The sequence below is a fragment of the Balaenoptera ricei genome, chromosome 18 (genome assembly GCF_028023285.1).
Source record: "Balaenoptera ricei isolate mBalRic1 chromosome 18, mBalRic1.hap2, whole genome shotgun sequence".
NCBI lineage: Eukaryota > Metazoa > Chordata > Mammalia > Artiodactyla > Balaenopteridae > Balaenoptera > Balaenoptera ricei.
Window position 1 is genome coordinate 75,337,260 of NC_082656.1, and position 14,733 is coordinate 75,351,992.

Sequence of the window (14,733 nt, forward strand, 5' to 3'; positions counted from 1 at the left end):
CTGGAAATAAACCCACGGTGGCCAGCGGGTCTCCCGGCTGCCATTGGTCACCCTTCACGTTGCCGAAGTTACCGTCCTTAAAAAAAAAACAAACAACCCAACACACCTTTGTTTAATATAAAACAGAACTATTTGGGCATCCCAGTTGTCTTTGCATTAAAACCCCCGGATCTGAACTTTGCACGGCTCTTTGCCATTCAGCTCCAGCTGTTTGCGTAGCCTCGGTCCCACCGCTTCTTCTGTCCACATCCACTCCACCCCACCACTGAAGCACCCCGCCTGTGCTTCCACCAACAGCATTCCACAGCTTTCCTCACCCAGATGTTCCAGGTCTTTCCCCAACACATGCCTTTGCATGTGGGGTTTAATCTGCCTGCAGGCCTTCTACAATCACCTGTAAATGCCTGCTTAATCCCTGAAGACCAGCTGGGCCTTCACCTGTTACCTTTGGGGATATCTAGTGATACTAATTCAGCCCCCCGCTGTGTATTTATGTGTATGTGCCAACCGCTGTGTTGGGACCCGGGGGTCCAAAGAGGAGCAAGGCCCAGTCCCTGGTGACAGTTACTTAGTTTGCTCTCTTAGCAATTTTCTTCATATCCTGTAGCACTTAAAATTTTTTTTTTTTTGGCCGCACTCAGGCCCTCAGCAGTGAAAGCGCGGAGTCCTAACCACTGTACCGCCAGGGAATTCTCTAAAATGTTTCATTTTAGTATATCGGCTTATATACCTTTTTCCTGGTTCAGTTAAAATTCCTTGAAAGCATATATCCAAATTCATTTTGTATGAAATGTGCTTGTAACAATTTGTGTTGAATGGAAAAAAAATGTATATATGTGATAATGTCCTCAATTTCCTCATGGGGAATAAATAGTTTGGGAAGGAGGAAGTAGTCCTGTAAAAGTCTTTCTAATTTTACATTCACTAAAATATAATGGAGTACAATAAGGAAGTTATCATAGGTATGTACTTGGTTACTAATAGTGGGTGCTCTCCATTAATTTAAGTTTTATTACCTCCCTTTCAGTTAGCCTTTCCTGATTCCCCCAGGGTGGCTTTTGTGTTCTTACATGCTTTCCTAGACACTGTCCTTATCATTATTATTTATTGTGCTATATTGCTGTCCTCTTTTCTTTTTTCTTTTTTTTTAAAATTAATTTATTTATTTATTTGGCTGCGTTGGGTCTTTGTTGCTGCGTGCAGGCTTTCTCTAGTTGTGGCGAGTGGGGGCTACTCTTCCTTGTGGTGCGAGGGCTTCTCATTGCGGTGGCTTCTCTTGTTGTGGAGCATGGGCTCTAGGTACATGGGCTTCAGTAGTTGCAGCACTTGGGCTCAGTAGTTGTGGTGCACGGGCTTAGTTGCTCCACGGCATGTGGGATCTTCCCGGACCAGGGCTCGAACCCGTGTCCCCTGCATTAGCAGGCGGATTCTTAACCACGCGCCTCCAGGGAAGCCCCTGATTTAAGTTTTATCATAATTTTATCAGGGTTTGGTATGATTTCTGCAGTGATTTTTGTTTAATTATGATTTTGAGCCTTCTCAGTATATTAGAATACTTGTTACTAGTATAGACAGCCCCCAGAAATAAACATTCAGCTGATGAATTACCATACATAAAAATAACAGCTGTGCAGCCCCTGACAGAGCTGTCAGCCCCCAGTTGGTCGATGATTGGAGTGAGATCCGGGATCCACCAGCCACCACCTTGTTTTGCCTCGTCGGAAAAAAAACACGTGTGTTTGTTTCCTCCACATAGTGAATTCCCCCGCCTCCTTTCGGGTACACCTTAACTGCAGGGCTCTGAGGACACTGCGGTTGGTGTTGGGGAGGAGGGCGTGAGACCAGAAAGACGCCTAGTGATGGACTCTACACTTCATCTTAAAGAGGGGGAATTCTCCGAGTGGAAAAGGAATCTGAAGGCTGTACTCTTGTCACACCATAGACATTTTTTTACATTCCTGTTTCTCTCTTGAGGGTGGGGGGGGGGGTCTTCATTTTTCTGTATTTTTTGTGTCTCCGTACCTGATTCCTGCTGGTAACTCAGCATGTATATCTTGAATGCTGCAAATTCCCTTTGCAAAGCTAGCCCAGAAAGAGCCCCAAAATGGTTTTTCCCACAAAGACAATGAGGATATTCAGTATTACTGTTAGCTGTAGCAGTCAGCATGGCCCAGATGAAAGTCTGGGGCTGGCCAAGAAACCAGAGCTGAGGAAAATCAATCTTAATGCTAAGTAATTCGTGTCAGGCCATCCAACAATCCCATAGGCCTTGAGTACCTAACAGGCACTGCTAGGTGTGGGGTAGTTTGGTGAATGAAATAGACATAGCCGTTGCCCTTATGGACCTTATCTTCTGACAGTGCAAACAGGTAAAGAGCCACAAACTGTAATTACGAATTGAGTTAAGTTCTGTGAAGGAAACAAGGTACAGTGAGAAAGAGTAATCAGGCTTAGGATGATGGGCCCTTAAATGAGACCATCAGGGAGGCCTTTCTGAAGGGGGCGGCATTTTACTAGAAAATGGAAAGGTGAAGCTGGGATACCTGTGGAACAACTGAAGAAACAGAGAATTCCCAGCAGAAGGACCTGGCGCAGAAAGTCATGAGGCAGGAGGAAGGTGGCCACGTCCGAGGAGTTGAAAGGAGACCAGGTGGCCAGAGGCGGGAGTGACTGGCACCCTGGGCCGGGTCCGGTCCCGAGCTCTGTAAGCCCACTGAGGGTGTTCACTGGAGGACCGGCACGGCCCGGCTCGCTTTACTGTTGCTCGTGGAGGGCCTCCCGGGAGCCGGCATCGCCTTATGAGCAGGAAGTGACGGTGGCGGAGGGGTTCAAGACACCAGCAGTGAAAAATCAAGGGAAGGTGGGTCTGAACTGTACCTCAGAGGTAGAAGAAGAGGAATTCCTGAGAGATTTGCTGTGAGGCATAAACTAAAGAATCTGAGGACTCTATAAGTTTCTGGCCTGAGCAACTGGGTGTGTATTGGCTTCCTGAGATGGCAAGGCCTGGGGAGAGACAAGTTTGAGTGCTAAGTTTGAACTTGATTTAAGAAGTTTGAGTGTTAGTGTGGCCTCCAGTAATGAAATGTTATTAAACATTTTCCCCTTAAAGTTTTGTCCAGCCAAAAACTCACCTTCTTCAGACCTTTTCTCAAATGTTAACTTCTCCGTGATACCTTTCTTGACCAGCCTAATTAGTATTGAAAGCCCCATACCACCTGTCTCCTTTCCCTGATTGAAAGAGCGTGTGAGGTCAGGAATTCTGTGTACTGATCATTGCAGTACTCCTGACACCTAACAGAGTGTGGCCTGTGGTAAGAGCTCAAGAAGTATCTACCTGAACACGTGAAACCACTTGAAGGATTCTGTGCTGTTTTCTGTGACTAAATCTTCTCGTTAGTATCTGTCGGGCTTCTGGCTTAAAACGAGTCAGTTCTCTTTTTAAAATGAATGCAGATTTTATAGGATATTTTAGGTATGGGTACATGTGCATGCACACACACATACGGGAGCTGGCATTGCTTTAAGGATAAAAACTAAAATCTGTAATTCATATGTTAATTGTCTCTTAATTTTCAGGTTACAACTGATGGAAGACCGAAAATCATTGATATCATTGACACAACAGGAAGTGGTGATGTGAACACTGCTACAGTGGTAGAGCCAAAAGATGGTGAAATTATTGGTCTTTCAGGAAGAGTGCTTAAGGTTGGAGCTTTTATCTTTTTATTGACTTTTTTTCTTTTTTTTTGTACTATCACCTCAAAGCATTTTACGTTTTTACCTTACATTTCATGGTATGGTATTAGTTACCTGTTGCCGTATAACAGATCACCTCAAAACTTCATGCTTTAAAACAACAAACATTTGTTATTTTACAGTTTCTGTGAGTCGGGAATCTGGGTGTGCCTTAACTGGGTGCCTCTGTTCAAGATCTCTCCTGAGCTTGCTAACTGTCAGCCAGGGCTGTGATTTCATCTGAAGGCTCGATGTGGCTGGGGAAGGGGAATTTGTGGTTATTGGCAGGCTTGGTTCCTCAGCACATGGGCCTCTCCATGCGGCCGCTTCACGGCGTTCAGCTGCCTTCCCCCTGGTGAGCAGTCAGAGAGAGCCCAGGTGGATGCTCTGGTCCCTTTATAAAATGATGTTGGAAGTGATGCCCATTACCTCTGCCATGTTCTTTTCATTCGAAGTGAGTCAGTAGATCCAGCACATGCTTACAGAGAGGGGATTTTACAAGGGCATGGGTACTAGGTGGTGTGGACCCTTAGGGTCCATCTTGGTGGAAGTTACTGTTTTTGTTGTTTGATAGTGGGCTTGGAATTGGGATTTTTTTTTTTCCCAGTATGGCTGCTGAATTCTAAAAATTTTAAGATTTAAGTGGAAAGGTGGGAAAAGTGATGAGAATGTAGTTTTGCCTTCTGCTTTTCCCTTCTGGGAACTTGAACTTGAAATATTTAGGCTTTAATATTTGTGGACTTAAATATCTGACCTTGTCTTATTCCATGTACTTGGTAGAAAGGCTGGGATAAGCTAACATGAAAGAAGATTAGGAAACAAACATAAAGCAGTTCATGAGATATTAGCTAATGGGTTTGTTAGATGGCAAGAATTTGATTGTGTTTCAGTACTCTTTTCAAACAATAAGCAGAATTAGTTTGGAAGGTAAATTTGTGGTTATTTAGGTATCTAAAGAGCTATATTTAACTTCCCATCTTTTACCATCTATCTGAATCATGTTTAGACCTTGTCTCTTGGGTAAGATCATCACGGCAGTGTATTAGTTTTCTGTGCTGCACAACAAATTAACACAAACGGCAGCTTACCACATACGTTCCTACATTTACTATCTCACAGTTTCTGTGGGTTAGGAGTCTGGGCGCGACTTTTTGTGGTTCTCTGCTCAGGATCCCACAAGACCTCAGTCAGGTGTTGGTTGGGACTGTGGTCTCAACTGAGGCTCAGAATCATCTTCCAGGTTCACCTTGTTGTTGGGAGAATTCATTCATGACAGCGTGTTTCTTCAAGGCCAGCAGGAGAATCTCTGCGACCTCGGGGGTGGCCCCAGTCTCTCTTTTAAAGAACTTGCCTGATTAGGTCAGGCCCACCAGGGCACTCTCCTTTTGATGAACTCAGTCACCTGATTAGGGACCTTAATTGCATCTGAAAAAGCCCTTCACCTTTGCCATATTACTTCCCATAACATAATCACAGGAGTAATATCTCCTTACGTTCACAGTTCCGCCTTCTCTAAGGTGGAATCTGCCTGTCACAGGCAGATGGCAGGCATTCATATCCCAGTTTTGCTTCTTTTTCCGCATGTTGTGGACTGCATGTGTGACCCCTGAATTCGTATGTTGAAGCCCTAACACCCAATGTGATGGTAGTAGGAGCTGGGACCTTTGGGAGGTGATTAGCGTTAGTTAGATGAGGTCATGAGGGAGGGGCCCTCGTGATGGGATTAGCGTCTTGATAAGTGCCCTTCCAAGGGAGAGCTTGCTTGCTGTCTGCTCTGTGAGGACACCATGAGACAGCCATGCCTGCAGGCCAGGAAGGGCATCTCACCAGAATCCGACCAGGCTAGCACCCTGATCTCATGCCCCTTCAGAACTGTGAGCAAACAAATGTCTGTTCCTAAACCACCCAGTCTGTGGTATTTTCTTACGGCCGCCCAAGCGGACAGAGGCACCACATGCTTTAAAAAGAAACACTGCAGGGAAATGACTTTCTGCACATCCGAATTGCTCTAGTTTTGCCTGTCTTTCCCAAGTCAACCTTGTTATTTAGAGTATGTTTCAAAGAGAAACATGGGATTCCTATGAGTTACAGTACTCTGGGAAACTAGAGAGCATTCTTAGTAAGTCAGGCAGATTTAGAATCATATAAAGTATCAATAATATCTCAAAAATCTATTTTTGAATAGTTGTAGCCCATGCTCTAGATAAACCATCCACACTTGTAATGTTACTAGTGCTTAAAGGTAGAATTAGTGTATCGTATACATGGCTGTGAAGTAAGATCAGAAAATTGATAGATTGATATTTACATCCTTTCTCAACTTGGTAATATATTTCTTTAGCTGTGCTATTAACTGTTCTCGGCCCATCAGTATAGTGAGTTTTTTTACTTTAATTTTTAATTGTATCCAATATGTCTACATTGTTTAAAGAACCTTCTACAAGGCTTCTAAAGAAAAGTTCAGTCCCCTTTCCATAGTTCACCACCAATTCCTGCTCAACCAGGGTTAAGGCTTTGATATATTATCTTTGGAGTTTTAAATGACAAGCTAAAATACTTTTTATTCTTAATTTTTCCCCCCTAGTGTTAGACTTTATCTGTAGAATTAAAAGTAGAAGAGGGTTTAACTCTCTGGTCCTTCATTTCTGAGAAATTTTCTTGCATTGTCTCTTGGGTTACTTCCTCCCACTTTTTTGCTGTTCTTTTATCTGGGACTCCTGTTAAGTGGACACTGACCTCTTTAGTTGATCCTCCAATTTTCTTATGTTTTCTACCTTTTCTTCATTGCTTTTGTTTGATTTTTTTCCTTCCTGAGAGAGTTCCAAGATTTTCTCAACATTTTCTTCTAACTCATATATTGACTATTGCCAATTTTTAATTGCAGAAGTCTGTTCATGTTCCCTCAGAGCACATTTTTGTATCATGTATACAGCGTTTTATCTGTGAGAATATCATTGTCTTGCAAAGTTTTGTCTCGTTATTTCTTCTGTTCCTCTTCGTTTTACTCACCTTCTGCTTCCTCCCATTCTCACTCTTCCTCCTGATCTTACTCTCCTTTTTTCTTCACCTCCTCCTGACCCTCCTCCTCCTTCCCCTGCCTGTTCTTCCTTGTGCTTTGCTTTTGACGTGAGCGCTTTTCCTTGGGTGTCCCCTCACCCCAGCTGTCTCTGATTTAGTGGCACATGAAAGGTGATTGGAAGTTCTCTGCTTGTGGAGAGTCTGTGGTGTGGGTCTCACTGTAGGGTCACGATACTATCATGGGAGGCCCCAGGATCTCCATATATGGTATATTTTTTCCATTGAGATGCCCAGTTACCTCAAAGAGGACCTTTGCCTGTTTGGCCTGGAGTTTGGGGGCGGAGGAGTGAGAGAGAAGCCTGGCCGTCAGCATCCGGGGACCTGAGCCTTGAAAGGCACCCGGGGAGATTTCTTGCAGACTCTTCACTGTGTCTCATCTCTCCCCTCTGCTCCACAGGCCTCTCTAGAGAGTTCCCATCCCAGCCGTCTCTCGCCAGCTTCGTGCAGGATGTGGGGTAGGCAGCGGGGGACTAAGTGGTCCTCATACCAGCTTTCCCGCCGTCGTCTTGGTTACACTTCCCTTCTCCAGCCATACACAGACCATAGCTACACACACGTTCAGTTAATTGTTTTTCAAGCATGTGCAGGTGTTCACATATTTTGCAGTAGTCATTAAAAAGAATAATGTTGTTAGTCACTGGGATTCTAGCTAGTGGGATCTCTCAGAACTCTTTAGTACACAGTTTTCAGAAAGCAGCACAGTAAAGTCTTCAAGTTTCTTTGATTTAACCTTGCTTTAAAGTGAGTTAAATAGCTGTATTCTACTTCTGCTTCTTCCAAATAGCCCGTAAACTGCTGACGGTTAATGTCTAATTCTTCTGCCAGTTTAAGATCAACGACAGTTAGGTGCGTTGAAGATTCCTGCCGTCTCATTCTCTAAGGATGCTGTTCCTAAGCTGTCTTGAGAAACTGGCAGTCCGTTACTTACGGCCAGCGGTACTCGTAGGAGCAGGTAGAAGCAAAAGAGTGAATAGAAGGATAACACCTTTCATGGTAAACTGTACAGGCAAGAAGAAAAGTGCACAAAGCACACATGTACCGTTTAATGAGTAATTTAAACGGATGCCATTTTATCCACCCCGGGTAAGACCGAGAGCGTTGCCAGGCCTCAGAAGCTTTCTGTGCTCTCCAGATCCCAGTGCATTTTGACTTTTGTGATAATCTCTTCTTTGCTTTCCTTTACAGTGTTACCACCTCTATGTGGATACATGGAATATATTTGTTAGTTTTGCCTACTGTGACCTTTATATTGAATGGCCTCGTTTGTGTGTCATTTCATGTCTTCTTTTCCTGGGTGTTTGCAGGATTCATGAGATTCAGCCATGATTTGCCTGGAGCGATGATGTGTTGACTTTCATTGCTGTGCCTGTGACATAGTTTGTATGTACCACATTCTGTCCATTCTGCTGGGGAACAGTTGAGTTGTTTCCAGTTTGGAGCTGTCACTAACAATTCTTTAGAGAACATTCTTGCAGACAGATCCTGTGCACACATGTACAGATAGCTCTAGGATGTGTACTTGGGAGTGGAATTGCTGAGTCATAGAGATACACCTTTACTAGGTGATGCCGAACAGTTTTTCCAAGTGTTTATGTACTAAAATACATTTCCACCAGCTGTATATAGGAGTTTTAATAGTTGCACTGCTAACACTTGGTGTTTTTAGGCACTTAAAATTTTGCTTATAGGCTGGGAATCTAGCTGTATCACGTTGTGGTTTTAATTTGCATTCCTCTAATTACTAATAAGATTGAGCACCTTTTCATATGTTGCTTAGACATTTGGATTTCCTCTTTTTTTTTTTTTTTTTTTTAATTTTTTTTTTTTTTTATTTATGGCTGTGTTGGGTCTTCGTTTCTGTGCGAGGGCTTTCCCCAGTTGCAGCAAGCGGGGGCCACTCTTCATCGCTGTGCGCGGGCCTCTCACTATCGTGGCCTCTCTTGTTGCGGAGCACAGGCTCCAGACGCGCAGGCTCAGTAATTGTGGCTCACGGGCCTAGTTGCTCCGCGGCATGTGGGATCTTCCCAGACCAGGGCTCGAACCCATGTCCCCTGCATTGGCAGGCAGATTCTCAACCACTGCGCCACTGGGGAAGCCCCTGGATTTCCTCTTTTGTGAAGTGACTCTTCGAGTTCATTTGCCCTTTGTTTTTAATACTGAGTTGTCTGTTGTTTTCTTACTGTACGATTTGTGGGATTACCTGTCCTTGGGTTACATGTGTTTCGGGTGTCTTCTCCCACTCTGTACTCGTATTTTCACTTTCCAGATGATGTTTTTTGATGAGTAGGAGTTCTTAAATTTGATGTAGTTGGATATCAATCTTTTGCCTTTTTGTCTGGGGCTTTTTGTGTCTTAAGAAGTCCTTCCTCCAGCTGACAACCAGTGAGAATCAGTGGCCCTCAGTCTCACAGACAGAGGGAAGCGAACTCCGCCAAACCCATCACCAGTCAAGTGCCAGATGAGAGTAGGGCCCTGGCCAGCACCTTGGTTGAAGCCAAGTCGAGGATCCAGCTAAGCTGTGCCAGCTTCTGATTGACGGAATGTGTAAGATTGTAAATAGTGTGTTCTCTTAAGTCACAAAGTTTGTCGTATTTATAGCACAGCAATAACTAATACACTCAGCAAAGATATAGAAACTGTAAAAACACTGTCATGGATATTTTAGAACTGAAATTTACAATGACTGAAATTTTAAGAAAGCATCGCTGGGTGGATGTAGTAGCAGAATGGAGATGACGGAGGAGTCTGAGTCAGTGGACTTTAAGATCAACCAATGGCGAATATCTGTTCTGAATAATGAAGAGAAAAACACTGAAAAATAACTAACTTAGCTTTGGGAACCTGTAGCTCAATAACAAATGGGCAGATATTTGCATCATCAGACCCCAAGAAAGAGGAAAAGGAGTGTGCTGCTGAAAAAAAAAATACTTGAAAAAATAGTGGCAGAGAATCTCCCAAGTGTGGCAAAGATATAAACCTACCAATTCTAGAAGCTGAGTGAACCCCAGGTAAGATAAACCAAAAGAAATTCATGCCCAGAAACATTCTAATCAGATTGCCAAAAATGAAAGACAAGGAAAAAAATCTTGAAAATTGCCAGAGAGAAGGGACCCATTGTATAGATGGCAAAGATACTCAAATGACTTTAGCTTTCTCCTCAGAAACCCTGGGGGCCAGAAGGATGTGGTACAGCATTTTTCCAGTGCAGAAAGAAAAGATCTGTCGATTGCAAATTCTATATCCAGTGAAAATATGTTCGGGGAAAAGGTGAAATAAAGACATTCCCAGATAAGGTAAATCTAAGAGTATTTATAGCCAGCAGATACACGTTTAAGAAATAGTAAAAAGAGGCTTTTCAGACAGGAAGAAAACATGGAGCAGCAGAAATGAAGCACTAGCAAAAGAAGCAAAATGTCTGAGTAAATACGATGGACTGCTTTGAGTTTTTTAAAATCGTATTTGATAGCAAAAAAAAAAATCCTTCCTGACCCCAAATCATGAAGATATTCTCCCATATTTATTTTCTGAAAACTTTCATTGTTCTTCTTTTCATATTTGTTCTTAGAAGTCACCTGGAATTGATTTAATGCTTAGTTTGAAATAGGAGTCCTGTATCCTTTTTGCCATCTGAAGACCCACTTGTCCCAACACCATGTATTAAAATTCCGTAGTTGCCCCACTAATTTTCAGGGCCTTCTTTTTACTTTGCAACTTTCAAAATGTGGTGACTTTTGGCTTCTAAAGCCTCATGGCCCATTCTTTGTCCTTTGGGTTTTTGGTTTTTTCCTTTTCCTTATTCTAATTTTAGTAGCATTTGGAAGGGAGCACAGTGCTTTCTAAAATTTTACCACATTTAACTTGAAGTCATTTTTTAAAATCATCGATATTTAGCCTCACATGGTAAAAAAGCGGTTAGCCCAGAGACCGTGAATGCCTTGGCCGGGTTTAGCACTGTAGTTAGATGCAGTGATAGCTGAAGGAAGGAGGGTCCATGTGTCCTGGCAGGACCATGAGGCTGACGAGGCTGAAGTACAGCTCTGAGGCAGAAACTCAGATTTTCCTGCCTGGAACGTTAACCAACTCATGATGACACTTGTCTCGTGAAGAAAACCATCAATTCGTTAAGCATCCTCTCTCTAAAAAAGAGTCAGGGAAATGAGGTGTAATTAGAAATTAAAGACATTCTGTTTCTCGTTTGAAAATCGGTCTTAACCACATTGTAGTTACCACGTAATTAAAACTCTTTTAGAGAGAGCAGCTTAAAATGGTCAAAATAAGCACTTTGATTCTTAAAAGAGACCAAAAGTAACTTCATATTATGAAATACTCAAGTATGTGAAATGACATACTCGATAATTGCCTCAGAGTAAAGTTAGCTTCACTCTAACTTGGTTAAGGTTAGCTGGCAGAACCATCATTATACATAATTTCTATTTTCTGATTTTTTTTTTAGCTCAATTTTTGTAAGTAACTAGTCTGCCTTTACTTTGAGGAAATACAAATACATAGTAGTGATTTGAGAAGTATCTGGTTCATGGACCCTGCAGAATTTGGTCTCATTTTAATTAAATATAAATTATATCTATTGGATTATTTTTATTGTATTATATACGTATTTTAAGTAATTGTGATTGTCTTAACACCTGATTATTTTGCAGTCATTTTAATTAGTTACTCCATTTAATCCTTTGGCATTTCACAGCTTTTGTAATCTCTTTGCCCAAAGACATTGTCGCTAGCGTAGGGTTACAAAGCCACCTGTGTCGTGAGACACCTGTGATGAAATAGTCTTTGGATTTGCCAGCTAGTGACTACTTACCTTTTTGTTGTTGCAGTGCTTTATTTATTGTTGTTGTTATGTCACGGGCTGTTACAGGAATGTTAGAGTTAAGAATCTCTGTTCTCTAAAGAAGGCTGATAAGTTTTGAATGAAAAGCACTAGTTTGTGTGCCAACATATTTGAAATTTCACAAACTCCAGACATCCAGTTGATTCAGAAAAGATTACTGATATGCATGCTTTTTAAAGTCAGTACATCTTTGAAGTTCTGTGAATGATTGTCTTCTTCTATTTAGTTGTGAGAAAATTTCCTCCAAAGGCTTCCTACCTGGGGAATAATTTGACGAACAGGGGCTTGGGGATGAGTCGGTTAAAGATCCTGCACAAGTAAGAATCACTGGTCAGTCCACCAGCTCTGAGTGGTTGATGGCTCAGCTTCATAATCTGTATGCATTTAAAAGCTGTTTTTAGTGATCATGGGTCCTGTGATGACAAAGAGTATGAAGGGTCCCCATTGTCTTGACTGACATTTCCAGTTGGTTGATGTTCATGCGTCTTACTATTCATGCAAATCGGGAGGTAAAGATTATTTTCTTCCCTTTGCATATGAGGGAGCAGAAGCCTGTAGGTCCCACCTGGTTAGTGGCAGAGTTTGGGCGCACTGCCAGGTGTATCTGACTTTAAATTCCATATCCCTTCCACCACGTTTTTGTCTCTGTGATAGAACTAGATTCCAGTTTTCTTCTCAACCTTTCTGTTGTTTGGGCCAGCAATTTAATTTCTTTTTGCTTCTTTGCTTTCTCCGTTTGTAAACTGGGCATACTCTTTACATCATTCTGTTAATTAAAAGCTGGAACTGTTATTTTTAAATACTTTGAGATAGTGGAAAAGACTATTGTAAGATGTTATATGTAATTAACATGATTTTATAGAACTTTTTTCTTAAGAACTCAAGGAGCTCTTTTTTTTAGTATCTGGGCATATCCCTGTAGTATCATAGAGGACAGAGTGAAGTTCTTTTTCTTAATGGGAAATCTCAGGGTGGAGAGGTTCTGTAAGTTGCTTCCCTCCCCCGGTTGATGGGCAGTGGAGTGGCGAAGGGGGAGGTGAGGTGTCCTTGATGCTTGGGAATTGAAGATCTTAGTGGTTTAATGTGATGTTGAAAGCACTTTATAAAGCATTGTGTAAATGAAAGATATTCTCCTTAAACCATCTCATTGATGGAAAAAAAAGAGCCAGAGAGATACTAAGTGGCAACTTAGAATATTAGAAACGTTGCTCTAACACGTGAGCCTGCCGATCCAAGTGGAGCCGTTCGAATACCTGTTTCCCCGGTGCTACGTTATTGGAATTGGGAAGCATTTAGTGAGTGAGAAAGTTACTTTTTATCTTTTATAGATTCCTGCGAGCTGGACAAATCCCTCAGGCAGATACCACATTGGCATAAAAAACGGCTACGATTTCTATCCAAAGGCTCTCAAGGAAAGAATACAGGTAACGTGCGATCAAGTATCAGTGACTTCTTTTCTTCCTCAAATTTTATTCATACTGAAGAAAAACATTTCCTAAAATCTCACTAACTTAATTGTTTGGGGGGTCTGGGAGGCTTTCAAATGGTGACTGCTTAAAGCAAGATTCTGTTCAATGGAATGTCACGCATTCGTGGTTCTTAATCTTGGATATATGGATAAGTTTAGGGAATCTGTGAGTACCTTGAAATTATATTCAAATTCTGTGTATTTGTGTTTTTCTGGGAGATGGGATATGCTTTCATTGGATTTTTGAAGGACTTTTTTTTAACTTCAGAAAAGTTAAAGACAGTCGATTTAAAGTGGATTGCCTTATTTATTCCCGTTGCTATTGTTTCTATGGTAATTTGTCCCATTTTCTTAGTCTTTACCTAGCTTTCTTGATCCCAGTCATCATTCAGTATTAGGGAAAGAATTACTCAGACCTAAAGCAGCTGAAGGATAGGAAACACAGTCTGTCATTAGAGAGATAAGAACTGTGAATTGAAAGAGAAGGAGCCTGCTTTAAGACAACGCAATAGACCTTTCAGTGAGATGGAAAGGTTTGAAATGTTCATTATCCGTCCATCATGGTGGCCATGAGCCTCAAGTAGCTATTGAGAACTTGAAATGTGGCTAGTATGATTAAGGAAATGAAATTTTAATTTTATGTAATATTTTAAAATTTAAGTTTTAATAGCAACATGTGTCTAGTGGCTGCCGTGTTTGACAGTGCTGCGTTAGAGGACCGCTGACACTAGTAGCCCATACACGTTTCAACTATAAAACAAGATGTGATCCTTGCAGAGGGGCCTCACGGGTAAGACCTGTGGGCCCTTTTATCTAATCTAGTATTGTGATTTGCTTCTCCAGGGGTCAGTGAACCATAGGAAGTTACTCAGTACTTTACATATATAACCTTTACTTATTTGTCAGATTCCAATCATTCTGAAAAAAAAAATACAAAAATTAAATGCACATAACTCAACTTTTATTGGATACTATTTTATTTTAAAATTTCAGGCTGAAATGCGTAGTATTTTTATGCACTATATTAAATTTAATCAACCGTGTTAAGGTACAAATTAACATACAAATAGAGTGGTTAAATTAAAGCGGATCCCCCTCCTTAGCTCAGTGGAGTTGATTATTTTACTGGAAAGGATTTCTTTAACTAGCAGACTTCCATTGGGAGGCACTAGAGATGAAAGTAAGACCAATTTCAGTAGCAAAGAACCCTATCAAGTCAGCGAGGGTGGGGAAAAAAAACAAGCTAGAGAGGAAGGAGATTGAGGAAGCCGGCAGGTCCATCAAAATGCAACTGCAGGCACTCTTACTCCTGTCTTCTGCTTGCTCTTGGCTGAAGGCATTTCCCAGTTCTGTAAGGGTTCAGAATAAACTCTTTCTTCAATGACTGGGATTTCAGTCAGTTACCTGACATGGTATTAGTTATTCTTGGAGAAGGGAAGGATTTAAATTGGGACATATGATGTGTAAAAATACATTTGTTTGTGCCTTGGTAAACTTGTTCTCTTAAAACCTAGATGTGGTGAGTTAACTAATCAATTTTTTATAGCTGATCCATTGCTTTATCAGCTTGATTATAAATGATTTTTTTAACCTTTATAGGAGA

General features: G+C 41.6%; 1 protein-coding gene across 8 annotated transcripts in view; it reads left to right on the plus strand.

The window, feature by feature from the left end:
* The window catches only part of TPP2 (tripeptidyl peptidase 2), a 68,134-nt gene that overhangs the window by 2,716 nt on the left and 50,685 nt on the right, over nt 1-14,733 (plus strand). For all 8 annotated transcript variants that reach the window (XM_059902699.1, XM_059902697.1, XM_059902694.1 and 5 more), the window contains exons 2-3: nt 3,577-3,705; nt 12,991-13,086. In XM_059902699.1, the coding sequence (XP_059758682.1) occupies nt 3,577-3,705; nt 12,991-13,086 (225 nt within the window). The remainder of the gene's footprint in view (nt 1-3,576; nt 3,706-12,990; nt 13,087-14,733) is intronic.